At 38.4% G+C, this 26,560-nt stretch overlaps 1 protein-coding gene across 3 annotated transcripts; it reads right to left on the reverse strand.

Annotated features, from left to right (window-relative positions):
* Positions 1 to 460: 460 nt before the first annotated feature.
* On the reverse strand, positions 461 to 24,749 carry LOC102233854 (ubiquitin-conjugating enzyme E2 D4). 3 transcript variants are annotated; one of them, XM_023343654.1, is made up of 7 exons: positions 24,339 to 24,749; positions 6,104 to 6,167; positions 5,887 to 5,918; positions 5,731 to 5,808; positions 5,515 to 5,620; positions 3,565 to 3,658; positions 461 to 2,924 (listed from the first exon to the last, which is right to left on the reverse strand). In XM_023343654.1, exons 1-7 carry the CDS (start codon positions 24,462 to 24,464, stop codon positions 2,879 to 2,881), a joined length of 546 nt encoding a protein of 181 aa, XP_023199422.1. In that variant the 5' UTR covers positions 24,465 to 24,749; the 3' UTR covers positions 461 to 2,878. The 3 variants fall into 3 exon arrangements, with proteins under 3 accessions (XP_023199422.1, XP_005804394.1, XP_023199423.1); XM_005804337.3 differs by lacking the exon at positions 24,339 to 24,749 and adding an exon at positions 7,905 to 8,206; XM_023343655.1 differs by lacking the exon at positions 24,339 to 24,749 and adding an exon at positions 7,280 to 7,502.
* Positions 24,750 to 26,560: the final 1,811 nt, after the last annotated feature.

Raw genomic sequence — 26,560 nt, forward strand, 5'->3', positions numbered from 1 at the left:
TCATCACTGAAGTGCACAAGGAAATTATTGCATGTTTAGTGTCATCCTCCCACAGAGAGGTGAAATTCTGCACCAGTCCCAAGTATTTTGCAGGCGCTACCAGTATTCCTTCCAGGACTGCGCTTCATTTAGCTTGCATCATGTTGCCACCACCGTGTGTCACCAAGGTGTTGATGTTCCGTCACCCAAAGTGTTTTGCATGTAGGTCAAACAAAACAACTTGGGTCTTCGTTCACATGTCTGACTTTCCCTCTCTGGGTTTTAGCAAATTGCACGAAGGACTTTTTCATCTCAACAGTTTCATACAGGCCACATTTGTGCACGCATGACTAACAGCTCTCAAGTTTCCTTAACACCTTCAATTTATGTGAAATGTTTTTAATCTGAAATATTTATGCCTCTTTTGACACCATCATTGGCCAGGTAAAGCTCATCATATAAACACACAAACACCAAAACAGACAGTAGTAAACCAAGATGGACTTTATTTTCATGTTATAACAATGTCGTTAGTTATCTTGTTTCTATCTGTGAAGACATGTAGGTTCACGGTGGCAGTTGAAGTATAATTTACTCCAAATTTTCAGATGCGTGAAGGCAGGTTCTGCATTCCGACAAAGCCATGACATTAGTACTGTTCAAGCAGGTTCCCGTGTCTTTTAACGGGACGAGCGACCCAATTTGGGGCTAAAGTCTTGACAGCTAATTTACAGTTAACAACACATCCTCCCGATATATAAAAATGAGGGTTAAGGCTAAAAAAATGTTTTAGTTTGAGGTGTTAGGCAGATGAAATGTAACAAAATCCCTGATATCTGGCAAATGGCTGTGAGAAGGTTCTCCAGAGTGCAAAGCATGCCAAAGCTGCCTATAAAAATTCTACGGAGCACGCTGGACAGAGAAATTAAATGTGGCATTGCTCGTATTTATACTTGAGGGCGAATTGAGCTGCACAGCTGGAACATGTAAATAGATGACTGCACTTGAACTGAATTTATGGAGCAACTGGATCATGCAGCTAAGCCTTTCACTGCATATAGAGAATATACTTTTAACACTTTAGAATGCATTGTTTTTCTAGGACTTGTTTTTAACTGGCTTCTATAACAATAGCTAATAAAAATCTATGTTATGTGTCTAATTCAGTGTTAATTCTACAAAGCTTCTACAATCAGTCATGCTTAACTATGCACCTTCCTTGTGTTAAACCTATTCAATAATGCCTCAATAGCAGAAAAAAAACATTTCCCTTTATATTGGCAGCACCAGCATAATGAGACACAATCACAACTTTTCTTATCTGCCTTGTCCAGCAGTGGAGTATATTAAAAATATGACATCATGACACTTCACAATCACGTTCAGTTTTTGTGACATAAAGAAGAAGAAGAAAAAAAAAAGCCTAAAACTAAAAGCTTTCAAAAATACAGTCACATATGTATAACCCAGACAAAATGTGTAACTACTGTCAGTTAATTCCAAAATAAAACTTTGAGGACCCCTCATGAACATGACAAAGAAAAAAAAAAACTTCATATCATCTGTTTAAAGCAATTTATAGTGTCATCATATTTAACGTGTCAACTAAATGCTCACGACTTATAATGGCAAAGTTTTGCACAGACTCCTCTCCAACAAGGGACACCACCATAAACTAGAGGGCCCTTTTATTACAGTAAAACAGTAGCGTGTAAGTCTCATTATGACATCTGAAAGCTCATGAAATCCTGGTGTTCTTTGATGAATATCAAAAGTCCTGCAGAGGGATAGCGAGGATGACAGTACTTCTTACACAGCATTTATTTGTGTGCAACACATTGCCTCTTCATGAAAAATTGGCTTCTTCTTTTTTTTTTTTTCTAAGGTGAATAGAGATGAGCACTGTACATAAAGGGAAGATAATATAATGGGTCGATGCTCGTCAAGTCTGATAACTTGGTTAGATACCTGAGTAACTGTACCAACGGGGTGGAGCACAGAGAAGCATTAAGTGGAGGACTAGCCGTGTTTGTAGCTACATAACACAAAATGACAGTAGTATTGTTTTTGCACAATGAAAAGATCAGTGACCGGTGGTTATTTCTATAGTATACAAGTGCAATGACAATGTGTGTGAAAGGAGGGGAATGGAAATCTAGCCCATGGGGTCCCAGAACACTGACTGTAAAACAGTAGCTCTCCAGTGTCTTAAAAATCTGTAAAATTATTTTTGAGTTTCAATTACTGAGGACAACTGAGACAATTGTTTGTTTTTTTTTTGATTTCACATTATTTTGGGGTAGAGACAGTTACTGCCAACAGATAATCAATCTGCTGTGCCCTTTTGTGTTCACCAAGAAGCATTCTGTCTCAATTGCACATCTACTAAACAGTCCAACACAGAAAGGCCACTAAATACATGAAAGTACAGAAAAAAGAAGAAATCCAGTAGGGTGCATGAAGTACCTCTGAAATGAAGGAAAAGCCACTCTCCTAGATCGAAGAGTTTGCATCTCTGCTGAACAATAGCATGACAAGGAGAATGAAGCGTTTGAATAACAACGGTGATAATCATAACAGAATGACTACCAGTTTACAGTCAGAGTGTGGCGTCAGGGACTGTAAAGAAATTCCAGTATTCCATATGGGAGTGCTTTAAGTAGGCCGCCGGGTCCTGCTGTGCAGATCTATACCAGTAATGAAGGACAGCACATTGTAGCAGCTCAGCACACCAAAAGCCAAGAGGCACCGTACCACATTGTATCGCTTCCTTCTCAAAATGTGGGCTGTTTTGTTTTTAACTTTTCGTTTCCCTCATCTCCGTTGTTCATTTGTATCAAGTAACAAATCCTTTGTGGGTTCTTTTGTTCTCACTTGTATTTTGACCTCCCTGGTGTTCTCACATAGCATACTTCTGTGTCCATTCTCTTGCTAGTTTGTTGTATCTGGAAAAGCAAGCAACAGTTTAGATTGGTTTCAAGTTGGGATACTGTACTCTTTAAATCAGTGGTGTCCAAAAACCTCAAGTTAAAAGCACTTGCAGGTCCCAATAATGTCATTAAATTTTGTTGTGTTTTTTTTAAATCGGGAAACGATTTTACAGTGAAATTTTTAATTGTTCCAACAATAAGCTGGAAATGCCATATTTTGTTGAAATGTTCAAAGTAGACTATTGAAAGCAATGGATACATTGTGGAGGCAAAGCATAAAATAGGTATCTTATATTTGCCTAATTAATTAATTACATTTTTTTAGAAAATTTCTTAGATGAATAGATCTGATCTAGAATTTATTTCTAAACAGTTTTCAACAACAAGAACAGAAAGCAGGTCACACTCTTTGCAAACACTCGCTGCATTTAGCCAAGTTTAATCCCTGGGTGCACCAAAGGCGTTATTTAAGTAAAACCAGCTAAGTAGTTATTGAACATATTAAATGAGAATGTGTCCAAGTGGTCAAAAGCCTCACAAAATTATTTCAAGGGCAGTAAATGACCCTTAGGACATACTTTGGACACAGCTGATTTAAAGTTTATTTCTCTAAAAACAAACAAAAAAAAAAATCAATAAATCAGAATGCACTCACTTTTCCCTGTCAGCTTTGTATGTATGAGCAATCTCTGGAACCAGAGGGTCGTCTGGATTTGGATCACAAAGAAGGGAGCAGATAGACAATAACACTGTGGAGAAATAAATGAAAAGCTTAAAAGTTAGACAACGAATTTAATGACTGTCAACTGGCGAAAAAAGTCAATATTTAAAAAACACATCTATTCCAAAAATCACAACGTACAGAAGTCTAATCAGATTTTAGGCATTAGCAGTCTACATGCAGACATGATGTTGATGCTAGCTTTCTTCCAGCCTCTCCATTGTGGTTGCTGCTTTAACTCAAATTGCTATAAATTTTTAGATAAGTATACAGATGACCAGAGTCAACCTCCCTAGGTTGATCTTCTGAGATGGTAACCTGCTTCCTCGTACTACTTAAGCACAACCTTTAATGTAAATTTCCACCTCGAAATTATTTTCCCATAATCTTCTACTTTACACCATTAGTCAGCTGTTTTCGCTGTGAAGTCCACAAACGAGGTTTTTGCATAAATTACATTCACTGACATCAAAAGGTTCCTCCTCCGCCAGGACTGTAGCTGCTTTAGCTTCTGTGAACTGAGGGCGCAGATCGCAGCCCGCAAAACGGCAAACTACAGAATACGATTAAAAACTGTGAAATCAGAACAATGCAGCAATAACACCAGACTGTTCATGGCAGTTTTGACAACAGCCATAACTTTCACAACCATTACTTGTGATTATTTCACATCGGCCGCATTCTAAAACTAAATTAAAACCACCGGAGGAGCTTTGTAATCACCGATTTTACAAAGACTAAAGGTTGAGTGGTGTCTCTGAGTCTCAGAGGAGCATTAACCAGCCAGACATGCAGCAGCAAATTCAGCTAATAAGACATAATCCTTGGGGTTGTGATAGTTTTATTATGTTAATATACAGTACTTTGGGTATATCGTAAAATTAAAATATAACATTAACAGTTCAAACTGTTGAAAATATGGCTTCGATGAGCATTCATTTGTCCTGCTCCAGAAATACTTCTAGTGCACTTTACACTTCATTAATAACCATTCTGTTTTGACAGCTGACTGCATTAATGTTTTAAAAGTCATTAAGGGCTACATGACCTTAGACAAAGATAATATACAAGATAATTTTGGTGAATATTGTGATAATTTGGACTAGTTTGGTCCTGGTGCCTGCACTTTACAGAGATTAAAATATTCGGCTTATAAAACTACACTGCTTCCTGAAAATGGTTCCTCCAATGGAAAAGCATCTCTGAAAGAAAACTCATGTGTTGAAGCTGTTCAATAGTAATAGTATGCTACTATCCTCTCTCACACACATCACTGCACATTACAGTAACTGAAGAGACGCATAGACCTCCACTCCAAATTTAATGGAATTTCTTTTAGCAAAATGAAGATGTCAGAAATATCTACAAAGTTAAATGCATTTGAATCCTACGTTTGAAGGAATTATTTGACCAAAAATCCATAATCTGTACACGTCAGCCAATTTAAAATTTCTATTTTGTCCAGCAAAAAGCTAGAAAAAAAGGTGGTCAAAGTTTTCTGCATCAAATATCCTCTTCATCAATATATTGTCAAATATAGGAGTGACTTTGTAATATTCTACGTCCTCAATAGAACAGGTTAGAAATTTAGAAATCTGACTTGTGAAAAGTAGAAATACAAAACACCTTGCAAAAACCTATACAATCATATTCTGTAACTGTAAAAAGTCAAAGTTATATTTGAGGGGAGAAAATAAAAAATATATCATTTTTTTATTAGCTTGCTACATATAATACTTAGTGGTCTTTGTTGGTTTAAATATCCTATTTGCTACAAAACGTCAGAGAAAATGCATCAATCTCATCAATATTTTCAATTACTATATCACCCACTGCTACTTTTATCAGTGCTAGTGATTCCTTTAGCAATTAACTGGTATTTACCTTTTGAGACTGTGAGTGCAGGTGACCACTGTGACCTCAGGATGTCCAGACAAATACTTCCATTGCTGTTGATATTAGGGTGATATATTTTTGTTGTGAACGCAACCTGTGTCAAAACATGAGATATGAAAGCAGTCAATAACCATCTGCGTTCTACTAGTATTAATGAGTTAATCGTGCCAAACTGAAGTGTAAAACCTATGAAACAACTATTACTTTTGGTGGTTTGAAGGGATAATCTGTTGGAAAGTGAATGGTGAGGAAAAAGACTCCACTCTGGTATGGACTGTCACTCTGGTGGCATAGAAACAGAAACAAAGTCAATAACAGCACTTCATATTTGAGCTGAAAGTTGGAAACAGAGGTACTTACTGGACCCATTATTGTTGCCTGCCAATGAAACACTATTTAGAAAAAAAAAATGATATAAATTAGATATAGTGATATAAAATTCAAAATACACAACAGAAAATATTTATTTTGTGCAACAAGGAATATGTAATTGAGACAATATCTTTTTAGCCAGGGCGTCCTGGTATTGGTATTATTATTATTACGCTTACCCATACGTCCATAACACAATACTTACAGTCATCACCGACCGGTCCAGCAGAACACTGGGCAGGAGGGTCCCTCTGCAGGTCGGACAGTTCCTTGAAGAAAGACAGTCACACATCTATTTAGCCTTGAATGTGTGAAACCATTTAAATGCATTTTATACAGGCTTCACAAACAAACTTGCAGTTTTATTAAACAACCTTTTACAGCTAACGATTCAACTATTATTACCGTAACATAAATGTACAATAAAAAAAACAACAGTATTTTCTGTTTATTTTAAACCAGTCCATGTTTTAAGCTCACACTACATAGGAACAGTTTTTACAATGAGTGCAAACTTGCAGATATCGCCAACTTATCTCCATGACTGAAGGTTCAAACTTAAGTACTTTTTAAGTAATTTGACTAACTGAGATTAGTCAGAACTTCTCTGTAGCATAAGTGGCAAAAGAAGTTGCAGCTGGACAATCTCAATATGAATGCAGCAGAAAAATATTTGTAAAAATGTTTAATATTGAAATATTATACAAGACAGTTGTTACAGCGCTTCCTTCATTCAACACCAACACTAAATTAGACATCTAATGTCTAATTAATAGATTAAAATGTATTAATTTTAAAACAACTACAACAAAGACCAAAGTGAGTTTTAGAATTGTTCAAATTTGTTTCCTAATACAGCTTAAAACTGTACTTTTTTTGTTGTTGTTTTTCTTATCTAAGCTGCAGAACCTGGAAGGAATTTGTTAATAAGCACATTAGTATATTTAACAGTAAAAATGTGACCTTCTGGCTAAGGTTATTACAAGTCAATTCCCTAATACTTATTCCAATTGTTTTTTTTTTTAAAAATGCAAAACCCATTTTTTGGTTTTGATATAGAAGTCAAACTTATGCAACATCTTCCTTATGAAACATGGCAATCAGTTTAACACCTAAAAGTGTTGTTTGTAAGTAGTTCAAATTATCCAATGTGTCTCAAGTATAAGTAATACAAAACTTAATCAAAAACGTTTTTTTTTTAAATAATAATAATAAAAAATCTCCTATCAGTAGAGAAATAAAACTATTAACCACAAATCCAACCCAACAAATAAACATATTAACACAATCAACACAGACAGCAAAACACTAGACTCTTAAGTAGAAATCAATCCTGTTACTTAACGTCACTTGAAAGGAAGCCTATTATAAAAATACACACCATAGCCTGCTCCAGTGGCCCATTTGCCATTCCATATATGGCAACACTGACTGTAGGGTTCAAATTTGGCAACCACAGTGCAGCTGTCATTCAGCGTGTAAATACACCATCCGCTGCAGCGTTAGAGAGAAACTAACAGGATTCTGACGACTGAAAAGAGAGGAAATTATCCGGAAATCTTTGCCATGGCAACCAGTCAACCCAACGTCCCCACTTTATAAACGTGCCGATAAAAGCTAGCCAAACGTTAATCTGTGAACTGACTTCTGAACTACTTTTATTCCAACAGAAGGACAGGACACATTACAAAGTTTTTTTTTTTTTTTTTAAAAAGAACAGAAAACATTTCACACAAATAAGCAACAACATTTAAAAAGCGGTTCACGGATTCTTGTGGGCCAACATCACTGTAGCAATGCACCAACTGGGCCGGCGGTGGTCAACTCGCCTTTGTCTTTGAATTATTTTTTGAAAAACAGCCCAAAGAAACACAGCGTTGAGGCCAAATTCAACCGTAGAAATGTAACACCAAGATACCATCTTTAAACAGCGAGCCATTTTAAAAAGAGAAACATCCACGACAATGTTTGACCGGTTATGAAAGCGAAACAAAATATACACTCACCTTCTGAATTCTTTTCAACGCCATTGCTCCAGTGGCTGGCTATGCTAGGTAGCCTGTCAGCTAACAGTTAGCACCTCAGACATACAATTAGGATTCTGTGGCCGCGTACTGATGAATTCAGCTCTGCCTTCAGTCAACAAATCACGTCTGAGATGCGGGAAGTATGTTCGTTTGGGCTAGAGCACAACTAGTGCGATAAACCGTGTGTCTTTTTTGTCGCTCTTACTTAAGACAGCAACAAAACATCCGGAGATATTTTAGCTGTGTGTGTCTGACTCCTCTTCGTGCTAGGCGAACAGTTGATATCGCGAGACCTATGTAACAAGGGTTCAAAGCAGTTTATATATATATATATATATATATATATATATATATATATATATATATATATATATATATATATCCTACAACTGTTAGGGTGTAATGTATAACAACAACAACAATAATAATAAAGCAATAAGCTAATTCTTTAAATAAAAAAGATTGAAGATTGAAGAAGTGAAAAAAAAAGCTGATTGCATAAGTGTGCACATCCATTTCAACATTCAGTCTTCTTAGGACTCTGTTAGCATTAAATATCTTGACTTGGCAGTGTTTGCCTACTTCACCTTGTAAAAGGTCTATCTTACTGTAAGGACATCTCTTGCTTACAACCAACCTCAGGTGACCCCACAAATATTCTGCAATATTTAGTTTCGAATTAAGGGTACGCCAATTCAAAATCTTACTTTGCTGTGCTCAAGCTATTCTAAAAAAAGTGACTAAAAGTGATTGGCATTGTCATAATTTCACCCACCTTGACAAAGGTTTGTGATTATGGCCCAAAAGTTCCAGTTCAGGTTGGTCCACTATGGCAGACCATAACACATTTGCACACAATTTTTTTTTAGGAGATTCTAGCAATACATGTTTTTTGTTTATCCTTTGGTAGAAAAGGCTTCTTTCTCTAAACCCTCCTCTGAAGACCAGGTAAAGAGAAACAGATTGTTAGATTGTTGCCACATGTAAACCAAAACAAGTTCACCTTGGAAATGTTCCTTCAGTGTATCTGCTCGTGTCTGGAGAGCTTGCCTGACCATTGTCTGTGTTGCGTTTCCTTCAATTTTGCAAAATGTTCACATTTTTACACCACTCCTCATTTTCAGCTGTAAGATGTTTGAAGGTCACATCTGAAAAGAATAATTAATATTAAAATAAATAAAATAAAACAGACTTTTTAATTAGTCAGGTTATCTAATTTGTCCAATATTAAAATTTGTTATTTGATCTCAATAATTTATGTGTGGGGGTAAAAAAAGGGAAAACTTGTTAGGAAATGTCAGAAAAACTTTGCTGGTACAGCTGAACTTTTTCTCAGGTCTGTAGTAGTCTAGAACTGATTAAGTGATTTGATAAATGTTTCATGGCAATAGCTAAACAAGATTCAAAACTATTTCTTTTTCTTTTTGGTTAAAAAAAAAGAAAAATCAAGGTTCCAGTGTTGATTTGATCATATTTATTACTGCATAATTTAAACTTTTAAAACTGTGTGGCTCTCGCATTGTTTCATGTAAGCACATGTATAATTTAAAAATAATTTTGCAGTTCTCTCAGACAATACTTTTCATTTTTCGTTTGCTTAAGACATTATGTATTCGGTGACTCCAGGTGTCCACAAGATGTCACTATTTGAAAAGAACAAAAGTACAGAAATCACTCAACAAGCTTGAAGTATCATGAAGCTTTCACTTAAAAATATTTTTGCAAAGTTTATTTTTATTTTACTTTTAAACTGAAAACTCCTCGTCTCATTAGTGGGAAAATGTGTGTTTTCAGATAATCTTTTTTTTTTTTTTTTTTTTTTTAAGTGGAGATGTGCATAACAATGGATCAGAGGCAATGAAAGTCAAACGGGTATATTATTTTCATGTATATAAAGAAAACAGGGGGTGGGGGGGAAGTCTTTGGAATTGTTCATTCAACACCCAATCACTGTAAAGGCATATTCATCTGAGTCAGCTGCATGCTCCGGTTTCTGCACGGCCTTGTCTCACAGAACCGCATGAGCTCCCCTTTATATGTCTTAAACAAGGGTGAAAAAAGACCTCTCATTATTTTAGAGAGTGTGCATGAATGGGACGTAGTGTTCATTCTTCTTAAATGGCTGATTCAGTGTCAGGTTGACGATCCTATCGTCAATGTGACACTGAGAGGGACCATTTTCCTTTGGAAAACTGAAGATTCCTTCGGATAATATCTTATTGTTTGCTCATCTCAGTGCTCTCAATGACCTGTCTGTCCTCGGGGCCTGCCAGTAATCAGATTCAGTGAGCAGCAGAGGTAGCAGTTTTGGTCTTGTGCAGCAGGGGCCTTGTGTTCTCAGTTTGTCTACTTGGAGAGGCCATTTATCAGCATGCGGTTTTCAGACAAAGTCAAGCCCACGCGTTGTTGTCTTTAAGCCTCAGTACACAAAGCCTCCCAGGGTTGCCCTACTGTAGCTCCCTCTGCAATCCCAAATTATGGCTCTTTGCTTTCCATTGCTTGTTTTAAACCAGCAGGGCTTGTAGCTGCCAGAAACAGCAGGGAAACAGCAGTGGAGATTAAAATGCTGCCTTGTAACATTTCAAGGAAATGTGTAATATTGTTTGTGTCTTTATGACTAAACATCTCTGAAATAGAGCGGGATTTCCCACCGTTGCCTAGTTGGTTTTAGTTTTAGTCGCAAAAATCTCGTATTATCCGAGGTTTAAATGTGTCAGAAAGAGCGACTATGTGAGGTTAGATGTTTTCTAAGGATTATAGTGGTGTAGTATTATCTGAAAGCACAGACTCAGCAGATTCCCGTGATCTGTCCTTTTGGTCACATGAAAGTTCAACTGTAAACGTTCCACTCACTGTGGAAATCATGCTAACACTGTGTCTGCGCCTCTGCACATTCACTTTAATAGCACTTCTTTTTTTTTCTTTTTTTCCATAGTTGCCATGACAAAGCACATATGCTTGCTGTCATTTTCAAAATTAACTTAAATGGCTCCTGCTAATGTCTAAATTATCCAATAAAAGCACTACCAATTAATGGCATGCACAAGCCTGGGCTCACAGTCCCCCCGAGGTGTCCTACCTTCGGTCAGTCTATTAGCTTTCTGAGGGCTCTCTTATGGAACAAAGATCCATTGTTCCGGCGTACTAAGAGATATTTGTTCACTCCTTGTATCAGTGGTCTTGATTTGATTATACACACAGGCAATATGTGCAAGCAGTGCTCATGTTTGCAGTGAAGTCAGCACTCTGCACAATCAAATAATTCTTGAGCTGAGCAACTGGAAAAAAGGGTCATTATGTATGGAGCAATCAGAAGTTCATGGCTCATTTCCTTAGCTGTGATTTGATTTTGCTTGTCAGTGTTAAGGTGGCCTCTGACCTGGAAAGTTTCTGAGTTTTCGTTTTCCCTCAAGTGTTTATCTGTGCTTTCGTAACTTTCGTTGCAGGTAAGTTTAAAAGTCAAATCAAATATTAAAAGCAAATACTAGAGAGTTTTTCCATACGTCTGTGGCTTTCTCTAAGGCATCTAGACAAGTCAGCGCACGAGTGAGAGCTTTTCTTATTTTGTTATAGTTTTTTTGGCTTGCAGGGCCAGTGTGATGTAATCATATAAACATTTATAGATTCAAGGATGTGCTTATTAAACGGTTTTAACAAGCATGCAAGGGATTTAGTTTTAATTACAAGAAAAGGTTCTCACACTAAGACAAGCCTTTAAGCAACATTTTGCAACATCTTAGCTTGCTAGACAGACCAATATATAGATAGATAGATATATAGATAGATAGATAGATAGATAGATAGATAGATAGATAGATAGATAGATAGATAGATAGATAGATAGATAGATAGATAGATAGATAGATAGATAGATAGATAGATAGATAGATAGATAGATAGATAGATAGATAGATAGATAGATAGATAGATAGATAGATAGATAGATAGATAGATAGATAGATAGATAGATAGATAGATAGATAGATAGATAGATAGATAGATAGATAGATAGATAGATAGATAGATAGATAGAAATTTTCACAATTTGTCACTTAAAAAACATAAAGTAGATTTTTTTTAAAACTTTTGGATGATACAAAGAAGTGTGTTTTTTTACTGAATGTTTTACAAATGCAAAAAATATGATGTATATGCAAATTCTATGCGGGTTTGGAAAATGCACATTGGTCTAAACACAATACACCTACTATGAAACACGGTGGTGACAGGGTCATGCTGAGAGGACTCTGAAAGTTAACAATCTGTTTGGAGGCAAAAACAAAAATAATTTATACATTTCATGTAATGCAGGAAATTAAGGTAGCAAGGAGTTAAATACACACCCGTAGCTAAAGTGGAACCGTTTGAATTTAACCCCTTTGATGTTAGAATGGCCCAAAGTTCAGAGATAAAACTGGTTCAGAATTTTTGTCAAGACTTAAGCAAATTAGTTTTACAGATTCTCTCCATTCAATCTGACTTCCAAGTTTGTGTGCAAAAAGATATGAAAAACAAAAAACAAAATAAAAATGATAACATAATGTATTTTTATGCAATTCTCTAACTGTGAGCCTGGTTTGTTTCATTTTTATTTTTTACTTCCCTTACTTTTTCTCCTCCATATTGCCCATGCGTGGCTCCATGTTGTCCAGCCTAGTTTCTCACTGCTCCGGTTGATTTAAACTTCAAATTTTTGTCTAAAGATATTTACGAGTTTGGTTAGTGGCTATTTTCTAGAGTAGATATTTTCTTACAAGAGTGGCTAAGAGAAACGGACACTTCATATTTGAATCCCAGAGTATCAGGAAGCTGTAGATTGCTACGTGTCACGATATTCTCATATTCTGTTATTTGAATTTATTTGATGGTTAGAAGAACCAGTATTTTGTTTAGTAATAATTTTTTTAAACATGCTTTTTTTTTTATTAACTGAATACATGTTATTTTAAAATTTCAAGTCAAAACGTTTTGGTAAAAGCTGCATAGTTGTATCCTTGTACATAAACTGTTGAGTGTAACAAATGTACTTGCTTTTTCCATAAGAACATCATCTTCCTGACACTTGAGAGTCAGTAAGTCTCGGTTATGGATTCTTTCTCTTAATTACATTTTCTTTTATTAATGATTGATTATTTTATTTCATGAAGGCTGAATAAATAATAAAAAAAAGAGTCTGAAATCAGATCCAGCCTCCTTGCTCCAATCCCATCAGATCCACCCTCATCAGATGCACATCATGTGGAGCACAGGCATAACCACACATAGAGTCAGAAAGCAGCAGTAATCCATCTGGGGTTAAGCACTTATAGAGAAATCCCTGGGGCCCTCTGTGTCTCTGGGTTGCACCACACTTCTGGCAAGGTGATTGACAGCTCTGGAAACTGTTTTACTGTGCCGTTCTTGCACTGAGCAGTCTCCAGAGCGTAGGTAATAACTAGTGTGAAATGTTGACTAATACATTTTGCGGTGACTCTCCCTAATCAAATGTTTTCCAGCTGTTTGTGCTCTGATGATAAATTCAGGTTTTCCTAGTTTGCCGAGCTTCCTTGGGAGACAAAGGAGGGATTTCCTCTGAAACAGACAGGCAGTGGCAGCACCAACAAATGACTGGGTAAAGCCTTTTTTCTTTTTTTTTAAATTTAAGGTTTTTACTAAATTTCAGTTCATGATTTACTCCAAACAAAATGTTTTTTAAAAAAAGGAAGAAGCGTACGATAGCTTGGACAGCATGTACGCAGCGATAGAAAGAGTACAACTCAAAGCTAAATGATGCAAAAAAGTGTCAGTGTGGGTGTTAGGTGAAAGCAGAATATCCTTGTTATCTTTCTGCAAGTACTCGTGTTACAGCCAAGAAACAAGCCCTCACACATGCACTTACTTCCATAAGAAAATACGAGACATTTGAGCACGTCTGCTGCAAAGAGTTCAGGTTTTAGAGCTGCCACCTGTCGTTTGACAGGATTTTACTGTGGAGAGGTGTGTGGTTAGTGTCTCTGATTGTGTGAGAAAGTAAGTGACTGGGGCATGGGGGGCAGGAGGGGCTGTCCATCCTGCTGCACAATAAACAGTTTGTTTCCCAGGAGCACCCCTCATGTTCCTGTTGTTGGCTCCATCAGCGCTCACTGGGAAACGTCCTGGCCTCTATTGTCCAAGAGGTCAGAGGTCACAGGATGCTCCTAAAGGCCCAAAAGGGGAGGTAAGAGGTTGGATAGTGAGGTCTGATAAAGAATGACACACTCACACACACACGCATAGTATGTTTCTCTATCTTTACTGGGATTTTGCATTGACTTCCATTCATTTTTCATTCATTTCTATAAGACATACCCTAAAACTAACCTAGACTCAATTCACACTTTAGTCCTAAACTTAACCCTTAACCAAAAAACAGCACCTCTCCTTTTGGGGCCCGGGCTTTAGGCCCCATAAGGAGCAGTCGGTCCTCACAATGTAGTATTTGTTGGAAAAATGATCCTTAGACTGTAGCAAAAACGAGGCCACACACTAACACACACACACCCACGCGCACATTTGCGCATATATGCACACTCACAAGCGCCAATTAAATCAAAACGCTGAAACAGCATCTTGTCACATCGCCTTTCATTACAAGTCCAAGTCATTATCAAGATTTTCAGGAAATGAATGAGAACAAAGCTCCGACTGACTGTTTCATACTAAACATCCTGACATTCCTCAGTTCATGTTTGGAGCTCTGCTCCTTATTTGCGTTCTCTGAATATCTTCGCAGGATGGCCTGCATGCTTTCCTGCAGAAAGCAAGCAAATCTTATCTTAGAGCCGAAGTGGCAAAATTGCACACATACTGTAACGTGCTTTTAACCACAGGTGGATTTGAAAATGTATTATTTATATGACATGGAAAGGTTGCTGAGGAGCTTTAGTAGAAGGTTTAAATTGTCCCATGTCTTATTGTGCAGAAAGAACAGGATGAGTAGATTCCTGTATTCCCTGGATAATCAAAAACATTTATCTGTTTAACAGAGCAAAGCGGAGCTTTCAGTAGAAATCCAGATGAGTCTTGCATTGCAGCTTTGGTACTTATTTTTGCCATATCTTACAAACTACATCATCTCAGCAACAATGCTCTTCTTGGTCATGTTTGTACTTTTTTGTCTGATTTTATGTATTTTACATCAGGTAACGTTTTTCTTTTGTTTTCTTTTTCCAGGAAATGCATAAGTGAAACTTAAGTTGGCCTTTTAGAGAAAGCGCATGAACGACAACATTTAAAAATGTAATAAATCTTTATTTGCATTTGCAAAAAGAATCAAATACATGTTTGCACCAAACTAGACCATCAATCAGACATGATTATTTCATTGGCCCGTAACATTGATTTGAATCCATTCAGCATCCCTTTGTTCTTTCAAAGCAACAATAATTCAGGTTCTGGAGGCATTTTAAAGCGTTTTATTAATTCTTTTGCAATTCTTTGCAATTTTGTCGACGATCAACAGATACAAGATTTATAACCAGCAGTAAGCCCTGTAGCAGCCTTCCCAGAATGTGGTGTAACTCTTTGACACGTCACCCAACTAGGATTTTAGAAAGCAGAAATTAAGTTATGAAGTTGAAAATATGTTGCAAGAATCTTAGTGACACAGAAAGAAATACTGTTAGTTAGTTAGTTAATCTGCCTAGTAACCAAGTAGGTTAGCACAAAGTAAGCTTGAAACAAGTTAGTTAATTACTTAGAGAAAAATAGGCTAGTATATAACAGAAAATGAAAGTACAAATAAACTTAGTGAGTCTGAAAGTTTGTTAGTCAAAAAAAAAAGGAAGTTTGTGATTTACTGACTTGTTAATTAAGGTAGTAATTAAGTGACACTGAATATAAGAAACCAAGGTGGCAAGTAAGGGAGCAGGTTGTTCAAAGATATGTCAGCCATTTTGCTAGTGACTCTAACTTTGCAGGTGAAGAAAAAGTAAGTTTGTAAGTGAGACAGTATATAAGCCTGCAATTTAGTAATTCAGTTACCAGCTTAATGGGTAAGCAATACAATACATGAGTAATACAGTTATAAAGTAAAAATTAGGTTTTTCAGTAAGCCATGAAGTCTATGAGTAAACAAGTAAGTAACAAAGTTAGTTAGTTTTTAGTTAGGTATTTCTCAAAGGTCAATATTACAGAGATTCTTGTGCAGCCAGCTGATAACCGGATGAAGGATAACTGAGGCCAAGGTTTCTTGTCTTGTGTGTAGGTAATTGTCTGAACAACACATATGAAAAATGGTTTCTAAATATTAAATTACAGTCAGAAAAAAAATTCCTTTTGTTATTAATAAAGTCTAGATGTTTTCCTCAGCTTTTTCTGCAAACACAAACCAGGAAGCTTTCAGTGTCAAAAGCCCTTGTCCCTTGCCAGCCGACTGTGCAGATTCACCCACAGAATTTGTGTTTTGGGCATTACCTTTGACAACAGGAGCGCTCTGAGAGGACGTGTTGCACATCAGAGAGGTTTGCCTTCAGGGCTTCCTGCCAGGAAGTTTCTCCAGCATGACGTTTGCATTTTGAAAGCACCTAATTTAACTAGAGGTTTTGTCCAAAAAAAAAAAAAACCCAAAAACACACAAGTAGTTTTATTACCTAAGTGTAAGCAAGCACTGAAATAAAACAGGTTTACAGCAGAACTAAATCCAGATGGTACGCTAATGTCACTGATATGCATTATCTCGACCCATCGCCAACTGGAGCCTATTTGCCAGGCGGACTGTGTCACTAAATATCCCGCCTCGCCTGACTCAAAAGCTCTTTCTGGGGGTTAAATTAGCAAAACAGTGAAAAGGCTCTGCCACTTTATGTTCCTTTAGAACTAGGGAGAACCAACGATGCATAGATACTGTTCTGGGTTTATGCTTATACCAAAATAAGTTGCAAGTGTGCAACAGAAATACTTTAAAGTACTTGAGTAGATAATTCAAGGACAATCAGTAGTTGTAGTAGTCCGTCTTCATGGAATTGTAGCATTGCAGTATTCATAGCCCTATTATTGCTGGAATAAAGACTTTTAGAGTCCACTGTAAGATGAGAAAGTGTTAAAGGTAACAAGAGAGACAAAAGACGCAGCACACTGGGATCTTCATTTTTCAACCACAGGCAATTATGAAAATAATGCTTCAAGTTTAGGTTACATGTTATGAATCTTCCTCGAGGCCCGACCCTCACCTTGCCTTGCCCTGTCAGATCGGGTTAGGAGTTAGACCGGCGCAGGGATGTGACAGCTGGAAATGGTTTGAGGATCTCTGGATAGTTTGTTTTCAGAGCACGCTGCGGGACTGGATGAAAGACATGCGTAAGTTGGCCCGTGGCTGCAATGCTTATGCGCCTCAAGGCAATAAAAGTGTTACTGTGAATTTGATCACTGTTTAATGCTTGCACTGCAGCACTATTAGCAAGTCCTAAGTGCTCGGCGTTAAAGTGTGACAGACGGATCCGAGCTGCGCAGGTATCTCGGTAGTGTGTGACTGTCCCAGCTAATTGGCCTCCTCTGTGTTTTGAGCACTTTGACCTATCGGGGATTCATTTCCTGGCCTGTTGTGTTCCTAAGTATGCAACAGGGGTTCTGGCATAATTCACACTCTCACTTCCCAATCCCTCTCAGATGGTGGGGTGCTTTTCCTCTCTTTATGACCAAATAAATCTGACTGGTGCTAAAGGAGAGAGAGAGAGAGAGAGAGAGAGAGAAAAAAAACGGGATTAAAATTCCCCATTCGCTTTCTCGAGGAGCCCAGCTGCATTGCACTGTTTGTTTTCCACGGCGCTCAGAGCAGCTGCAGAGAGGTGGGCCAAATCAAAACAGCAAGGACGTATTTTTGTTGGCATGCGCTTTCCCATTCACTTAGCAATAATTGTATTGTGTAATTAGAAAGGAGCAACACAAGCTAGGATTAGTGTCACACGCTTAAAAGGTGCTTTAAGTGTAGCAGCTCCAAAAAACGGTGCTCATTGCCTTTTGTCAAAACAAAGTTCTCCCTCCTCATATGACACAATGCATCAGCACACACCGTGTTACAAAGCAGACCCCTTGGACACAAGAGCAAAGTTTGCAGATGAAGTAAGCTCCCCAGACCAACATTTATCACTGTTTACCTAAACTAAGATGATTCAAGCAACACACTGAAGCTATTTTAACAGTAACACATGAGTGGCAGCCAACTCGCACCGCAGGAGGAGAGGTGTCGATGTGCTCGGAGATAACGCCGGGAAGAAATGCGGTGCGGCAGGTAAGACATGTCAGAGAGCAATATTATCTGGGCTGCTGGGCTGATTCTCAACAAATGCCATCTGAATGTAAATGAGCGTGACTGCCCAGCAGGTTTATGACGGCTGTCTTGCTCAGCTTAATGTGATCTCTCCACACCTGCCGTGACCTTGCAGCAAACTCTGACAGAGAAAACAAGTCGGACTGTGCGCTTTGTTAGAATGACACAACTGCTCTTGCGCCATTTTGACTCATTGTGAGTGAGTGAGCTACGCTGAAAAGACTCGAAAGTGACGTTTTCGATACCTTCAGTCCCAAATTATTGCAAACCTTTCAATGAATTAGATGGTAATATTTAAAGGAAAGCTCAAACCTACAGTGAATGGAGAGGTAAGACTCGACCCCAATTCTAGACAATCCTTTGTAGAATCATATAACATTGGTCTTTCCAATGTTTTTTATTCACCAATGTTCTGTCAATATCAAAGTTAAATGTATTTGCAGTGTATAGCACATTTACAAACAACAAAAGCAGACCGACATGCTTCACAGTTTCACAAAAAACCCCAACTAAACTATACAATCAAATACAGAATAAAGCAGAGAATAGAAGATAGTAAAGCAAATAAAAGCCAAGCAAAACTTTTTAGTACCCCAAGGCTAGGGAGGAGTGATGAGTTTTTAAATGATTGTCTGGTTTGAGACTAAATTATGCAGAGATGGAGTAATTACATCACTTCTGAAAGAAAGTGGTTGGACTGTATTTTATTTAGGGGCATTAAACCCCTTGACTGTCATGATGACTCTTCATGAACCCATTGACTTGAACATGTAAGCATCCAGAGGGTGACAGTTGAAGGGTTGAAGCTAAGTGGGGTGAAGAAAAATGAACTCCACACTTCTCAGATTTTTCTGTTAAAAAAAAAGAAAAAAAGAAAGCAGTTTTCTTTTTATTTGGAGTTTAAGTTTGTAATCTATAAAAATGTGAGATTTAAGTGAGATGAATACTTATGCAATTGAAAAGCAATATACTGACACAGCCAATACAAATCAATGTCATGAGTCCACCGCAAATATACAACGCTTTCCAGGCTCCGTTTGTGCATTCCTTGCTGGACGCCATCGTCTATAGGTTGTAAAGAAGACGTTTTAAAACATCAACACTAATAATAAGCTATCCATGAGAAAAACTAAGCTGCTCTTGCGGACTGGGAATAGGTTTGTCTCCTCCTGTGGATACTCAAAGACAAAAACCAGCAAGAACACTAAAAATATGCAAAAAAGACTTGTGGTGCAGTTTCCCAAGGCCGGAGAAAGGAAATAGACTGACAGTTTCTCCCTGACCTCCTCACCAACCCCCTGTAACCTCCTAACAACCCCTTGGGGGATCCTGTCTCTATGCGTAAAACAGACATTCAGAAAGCGTCCTGGAAAGTTCAGAGCCACAAAAACAAGGGGATGTGAGGAAGTTCAATAAGCTCGAACGAGGAGGGCTCAGCTGGTAGATAATCTCAAGGCCACACAGCGCGGGCCTCCGGTCCTACAGGGATCCTGCAGATTTGCCATTGTTGCATTGAAAAATTAAACAGCTCCAGTGAGGTCAGCTGCGTTAAACCCACCTCTCTTCTTGAGTGTCTGCTCCGGGCCGCGATGTTGACATACAGGGCAGGTGCAGCCGCCCCCCTTTTGCCCCCAGTCCATATCTGCATCAACTAGAACCCCCCACCCCTCCACCTTCAACCAGCATACACACACAAACACACACACACACATACCCCCACAAAGCTTGGATGTCACAAGACGGGGGTTAAATGGACAAAGACAAATCAACCATTTTCTTTAATATCTCTGCAACAATCAGCGCGGGGCTGCTGAGTTAACACAGGGCCCACAGAGATGAACACAAAGGCTGGATTCTTCGGGCTCGAAGATGGCTATGGGAAATGGCATGGATGCCAGTGCTGATAAGTGACCGATGGGCTCAAGTTACTCCCAGCTGTCTGCTGCCATGCATGCCTCTCCAAAACGTATGGTTCGCACACAAATGCAAACTATTTCATTTACGTAACACTCATAAAGTAAACGCCGGACATATAAAAAAATAGAGAGAGAGAGAGAGAAAAAAAAATTTCAACACCCTCTGACTTGGGAAGGGTTTATATTGCAGGAATTAATCTCTAGTCCTCTGAGGAGGAACTCTGTTCTTCTTCAGCTGAGAAAACACAGACAGCTGAAAATTCGGACCTCGCTGGGGCAAAAGCTGGATCAATAAAATCCAGGGAATACTGGAAAACCTGGATGCAGCATGTGGAAAGAGTCTGACTCAGGTCTCCTGGATAATTATGCTAGTTTACATTGTTTGGCTGAACACAGTAAACAGTGTCCACAAGGACCTGTTGGCATTGTTGGCTCCGATTGTTTTTTTCCCCTTTAACTATAAAAGCCAGATTTCCATACGGACACAGGAAAATGAAAATTACATTTCCCTTCCAGTGTTTAAAATGATGGGGAATTAAAGAGAAAATAAAATTGAGGCTGTAAAAGACTATTACTTTTTAACGCAGGCTGTATTTCTGAGCTGTAAACTTAGTTGCTCTCAAAAAAAACCAAAAAAAACCTAAGCAAAAAATAAAGAAAAAAACAGCGCCACTCTGCATTAGCATCACCTCAATACCAGTGAGGGCCTCTTCCTGTCCATTTGGAAAATATAAGTACATTTTCAAGCTGCTGCACACTCCAAAAGGAGAGTGCTTTTGGCAGGCTTTGAAGTTCTCGGAAATAATGCTGCTTAAAAGCATCCTCCACAACACAGAGAAACACGAACGTGTATTTCAGACAAGAGGTGTGAGTGAGCACTTCTTAGGAGCCATGTAAATCCCCACTAGAGGACTTGGGCTTAATGTGTTTTTTTCTTTTTCTTTCTTCTCTTTCTTGTTATGACGCTGTTGCACCCGTCCTATGAGGAGTATTGATTGCTTTTATGAAGGCTCATTATCATCATTCACTCATTATTTAGTCATCTTTCCAAAAGGAGACTCGGCAATCTCATAATCCCATAATGTGATCATTCAGAAATGTTCCATAGTTTTTCTTTTCTTTTGTCTTTTTCCGTGTGGCGGAAGAACGCGTTTCTTTTCTGGTGAAACTTGGAGGGAGATACTGCAAATGCAACAAAACACCACCGCCGAGGAGAAGGGCAAGGATAAAACTTTGCATCACGGCCTTTTATTTTCCCTTCCTTGCACAGTTTAGTGTTTCAGCTACACCCTTTAGGCAGTAAAAACTGTCATCTAATCATATCCTCGTGCAGCCTAAAATGCCATATACGCCCATACCAGCCTGGAAAGGGGACCTTTCAGTGGATTAAAACGGATATGAGGTTATTTTTGTGAGATCCATGATTGCATGAGGCACTCCCACCAAGACTTAGTGTGATGACTGAGGAGGTGAGCTAATATGGTGTGGTGTTGATGCAAAAGGCGTTGTGTAAGTTCAGAAAATAGCTGCTGCCCTTCGACTGAATAAACAAATTTAAAGTTTCATGTGTTACAAATCTGTTGCTGCTGCAGTGGATATGAAACGGTGGCAGATACCTGCGGCCCAAACCCTGTCTTGGATAAAACAGGTGACCGATGGTGTTCTGCCTAAAGAAGAAAGCTTCTATAAAATAATTCCCCCTTGACGTTGAATTTACTTTGTCAGTTAAAAATAAAAAAGAGAGGTTACCATATTCGACTTTTAAAGTAACCTAGTATTCCTTGAATAGTTCACAACACTCACAATCAAACAAAGTAAAGAATTTGGGGGGACATGAATGACAGCATGGTGTACAATACATGGAAATAAACACATTTATGTCCTCAGGAAAGGACTTCAGGTCAGTTTGCCCCTTCGGCCGGTGTGAGCTGCCATTTCATACCCGGATGTTTTTTCTAGTAAACAAAACATTTTGTACCCTTATGTCTTTTGCTAGGTTATAAATATTTTGAGTGAGAGGAAGAGAGGTAGAGAGGTGAAAAAAAACTACCTTAGATTTTTATTTAAATTAATTTAAACTGATTTAAATCATGTTACTACTTATTGTAGAAATAGGGAAACATTTGAAAATGGATGTTTTTCATTAAAATAATTTCAGGTCTCAATATTGCTTCCACAACTGCTGCTATTTTAGCCAGAAAGTATTAATAAGCAAACAAATCTATAATCTGCCCCTAGTGATGTCATCAAACCAGTACAAGGAGAACAGATTTTTTTTTTTACTTTAATATATATATATATATTTTTTTTTTAACTTTGAATTGTGTCAAATCCTATAAATGGCAGCCCATACTTCCTAATCAATCTGTTTTTGTATTGTCAGTGTTCACTGGTGAAGGAAAACATATTCTATTGAATTGCATCTTTAACTTCTTTGGGAGCCAGATTCTTAATGTTGAAATTTTATGAATATTCTTTCCTCATTTATTCTTTAATTTTCAAAGCAAAAGAGATAAATTAGGGGGGAAATATTCTGACTTGCCTGCTGGTTTAATAAAAGAACATGACTTCGACTTGCTTGAAGGGAGATCTAAATATCTTGAGCAGAAATTTAAGTCCAACACCAGAACATTTCTTATGCATCATTAGGTAATTTGACGGGCCGGGTTTGGCCAGTCAGAACAAGCTGGACAGTCTGCCACAGATCTGAGGGAAGACGGGGAATCTCTTCAACCCCACTGAAATAGTGAGGGGAGAAGATGGGAATTAGTGCTGAATTAAGCACCACTTTGATTGGAAACTGATTGACCGACTGTTGGCAAAACATGAAAGGATGACCTTGAATTCTCAAAGGCGCACATGGATTGGCACATGGCCTCTCTCTCTCTCTCTCTCTCTCTCTCTTTCCTTCTCTCTCTGCCACATTCTGTCTTACACTCTTACCATCTACCAAACAGTAACACACACACACACCCCCACGCACAACCACACACACTTACATACAAGCACTCTGCGATAGGAACACATTTCACATAGAAAAAAGGAAAAAAAAACCCACATACATGTGTGCTGGCACAAACACGGCTCCATCTCTGCTTTTTTCACACTTTCTTTTTTTAAGTGAGAAAAAAAAAGAAAAATCCACACACAGTCACGTACGACATGCCAGAGTTGTGAGAGCAACTTCAAAGTAAGGCAGATGCAGGGACAGCACCCTCTGAATAAATTTTCTGGCCACCAGTCGATCTGCCCTCAGGCTAAGATTGTGGCTGTTCGCATCTCCCTCCTGACCCCTCATCAGCTCACTGTTACATGCTATCTCCCTCCTAACACGGCTGTCTTACAGCGGATTGTTGGGATGCGGAGGCAGATATGGAAAGAAAACTAAGGAAGATATTTTGTCAAATCAGTTTTCCCCCCAAACTGTGTTAGTTTAGGGAAAGAGGTCAGATTTGGTTGATTTGATGAGGCAATCAGTGTGAGAGGTATTATGCTAACACAGATCAACTATATACTCAAGTAGGCTAGCTCAGTGTGTTCCCAATGTAAACAAAAAGTCTGCATACAAATTCCGTCTGTTTTTGCTTTTGTCCACACTTGGATGTTTCAGATCATTAAAAAATTGTAATGTAATACAGAAAACAAATTTGAACTTCAAATGCAACAGAAAAGCAAAGTCACTGACATCTGACCAGTCTGGTAATTGTTCCAAAGCCATTTGTAAAACTTCGGGATGTCAGTAAACCAAAATAAGAGTTTATATTACACAACTGGAGATAACATGCAGCTGTGTTGAACCTTCCTAAAAATGACGGGTCCACCAAAATGACCCCAGGAGCACATCGACCAAATCAACTAGGAGGTCGCAACACAAGAACAACCTCCAAAGCTCTCTTGCTGAAGTTAAGATCAGAGTACTGGATAAAGCAATCAAAGGAGACTGAGAAAAAATGGCTTCCATGGGAGAGTTTAAGGCCAAACTTAAACTCTCCCAAAAGCACAAAGCTCAGTCTCATAGGTACAAAAAGAAAACTTTTGAGAAAATGTTCCATAGAGAGAAAAGTGTAACTTTTTTGGAAGGTTTTTGTCCTGTTCTAATTTAAAATGAGTACAGCATTTAAGCAACTCACCATCAAAGTGAGAGTCAAACATAGAAGAGGAAATATTACTGTTTAGGGCTACTTTTACTTCTTCAATACCAGGATAACTCACCATAACTGATGGGATCAGGAATTTTGATATCTTGCACAAAATCCTATAGGAGAAAGTCCAGCCATCTGCTGATCTGCACAGAGTCTTCAGTCCAATCACACTTTGGTTCTGCAGCAAGACAGACATCTAAAGCTCAGTAGCATGCCTGCCTCTGAATACTTCAAAAACAAAACAAAATTAAGTTTCGGAGTGGCCTAGTCAAAGTCTGGATCCAGTGCCATTAATACCTAAATCCATCCAACGTGGCTGATTTAAAATATTTTATCCCCTGATGTCTGTTGTGTTACTAGGTTTAGGGGGGATTAGTTTTTCACATAGGGTTGGTTTGGATAGCTTTTTTCACCTTAATGAATGAAACCACAATTTGAAAACTGCTCCTTATTTTTAATCAGCTTATTTTGATCCAATATTAAAACTAATTTGAACATCTGACACATTTAAGTGTGACAAAAAAGAAAAAGCAGGATAAAAATATGTAAGTGGCACTTTTAACACTTTTTCACAGCACTCTTAAATGAAAACAAACAACTTTCCCGCTGAATTTATGGACTAAATCAAAGACTTTGTGACTTTTTCATGACAGTAAGCCACTTTGAGAAGAGGAAATGTGTGCATTGTGAATCTGACCAAATGTACAAATTTCAGATAGAACTAAAAATGTATTTTGAGAATACGCAATATGGGAGATGTGGACTTCTAAGATGCTCCAGAAGCCTTTAATATGTTGAAACGTGTCATTTGAACAAAAGCAGCGAGTTCATGTGGTGAGATGTTCTTTCACAGGAATAAAACATTACACACAACCTGGATTATTTCTCACTGTACTGTTATAGTTGACAGAGAACAACAGTCTCCTTACAGCAGTGGAGCTTAGTGGCTCGGTGCTTGAACACGTGTGCGTGTGTCGGCGTGTGTGTGTTGGGGTGTGTGTGTGTGTGAGAGAGAGAGAAAGAGGCAGAGAGGGGTCATTATTGTAGATATATTCCTGTTGAGCAGCTACTGCAACATGTTCTTATTTTTCTGTGTTCACTCGTTTTAATGCTTGATTTTATTTTATCAATCATTTATGAGGGCACGGTGCATGAGCACAGAATAAATGTAATTACACCTGCAGGGACATGAGTAGTGAATTTCAGTTCAGACACGTGATGTACTTAATAAAAATATATATGCAATTTCTTACATTCTGGAACATATGAACACAAGGCTGTGGGTGAGTTTCAGTCAAAGGGGTTGCACTATAGAAGTGGGTGATGAAAACATTTGAATAATGCGCTTGTTATGATCCATGCATACTGCGGACCCCCCTAAAAAGACACTGGTGTGTTGCCCCGAGGCCAAATATTCACCTGCGCGCACACATGCAAGCGCAACAATGTGTATTTCGGTGCACAAGCTAACCCCCCTATTACTAAAATTTATAGAAACTGCACACTATATGTTGCTTTTAACTGAATACAAATAGACACACAGAGCATTACACACACACACACACACCCACACACACACACACGCACACGCCAACACCCAGAAGGAATCTGGGGATCTAATGAGGCCCGTGGAGACACTGCTGAATTGTCAGTCAACCTTCAGCTTGCTGACACGCAGTCAACAACATCAGTGGCTTCTTTTCTTAAACAAGAGCAGCCTGTCAGATGGCATCAGCAATAAAGAAAAGTACCGGGTCCACTGGCGTTGGGCTGAAATAGGTGAAGGCGTAATGAGGCAATATTCTAAGAATAATCAGAAAACTGCTAACTTGCTTGTGGTAAACCTTGGGAAAAGTTGCAGCGCTTCGGGATTGCACATAATTCTTTTTTTAGAGCTTTAAAGTACATCTCTGACCCATTGTTATGATTAAGATTTATGTGCAGGTTACACCACAGGAACAAAACAAAGAGAGAGAGAGGAAAAAAAGTGTTGTAACTACTACTTCCCCCTGTCCTTCCAAGAGTGCTTGCAACACCAAGGCCACAATCCTGTTCCTCAAACGTCAACGTCTGTCTATGAGAGACGGACAGGAGGATCAGAGCGCAGCCGGCCTGAGGCATGAGAAACCCTGGCTGCTGCTTAGGGCCTCCAGGCCAGCAGGGGGCAGCCAAAAACCTCTCACGCAGAACATACTGTGAGACTGCTAATAAATTTGCTTTCAAGGTTTATGAACAGGCATTGGTCGGCAAAAATGGCAGAAGCTGCGAGAAACTTTCCATTTTACTATTTCC

The sequence above is a fragment of the Xiphophorus maculatus genome, chromosome 12 (genome assembly GCF_002775205.1).
Source record: "Xiphophorus maculatus strain JP 163 A chromosome 12, X_maculatus-5.0-male, whole genome shotgun sequence".
NCBI lineage: Eukaryota > Metazoa > Chordata > Actinopteri > Cyprinodontiformes > Poeciliidae > Xiphophorus > Xiphophorus maculatus.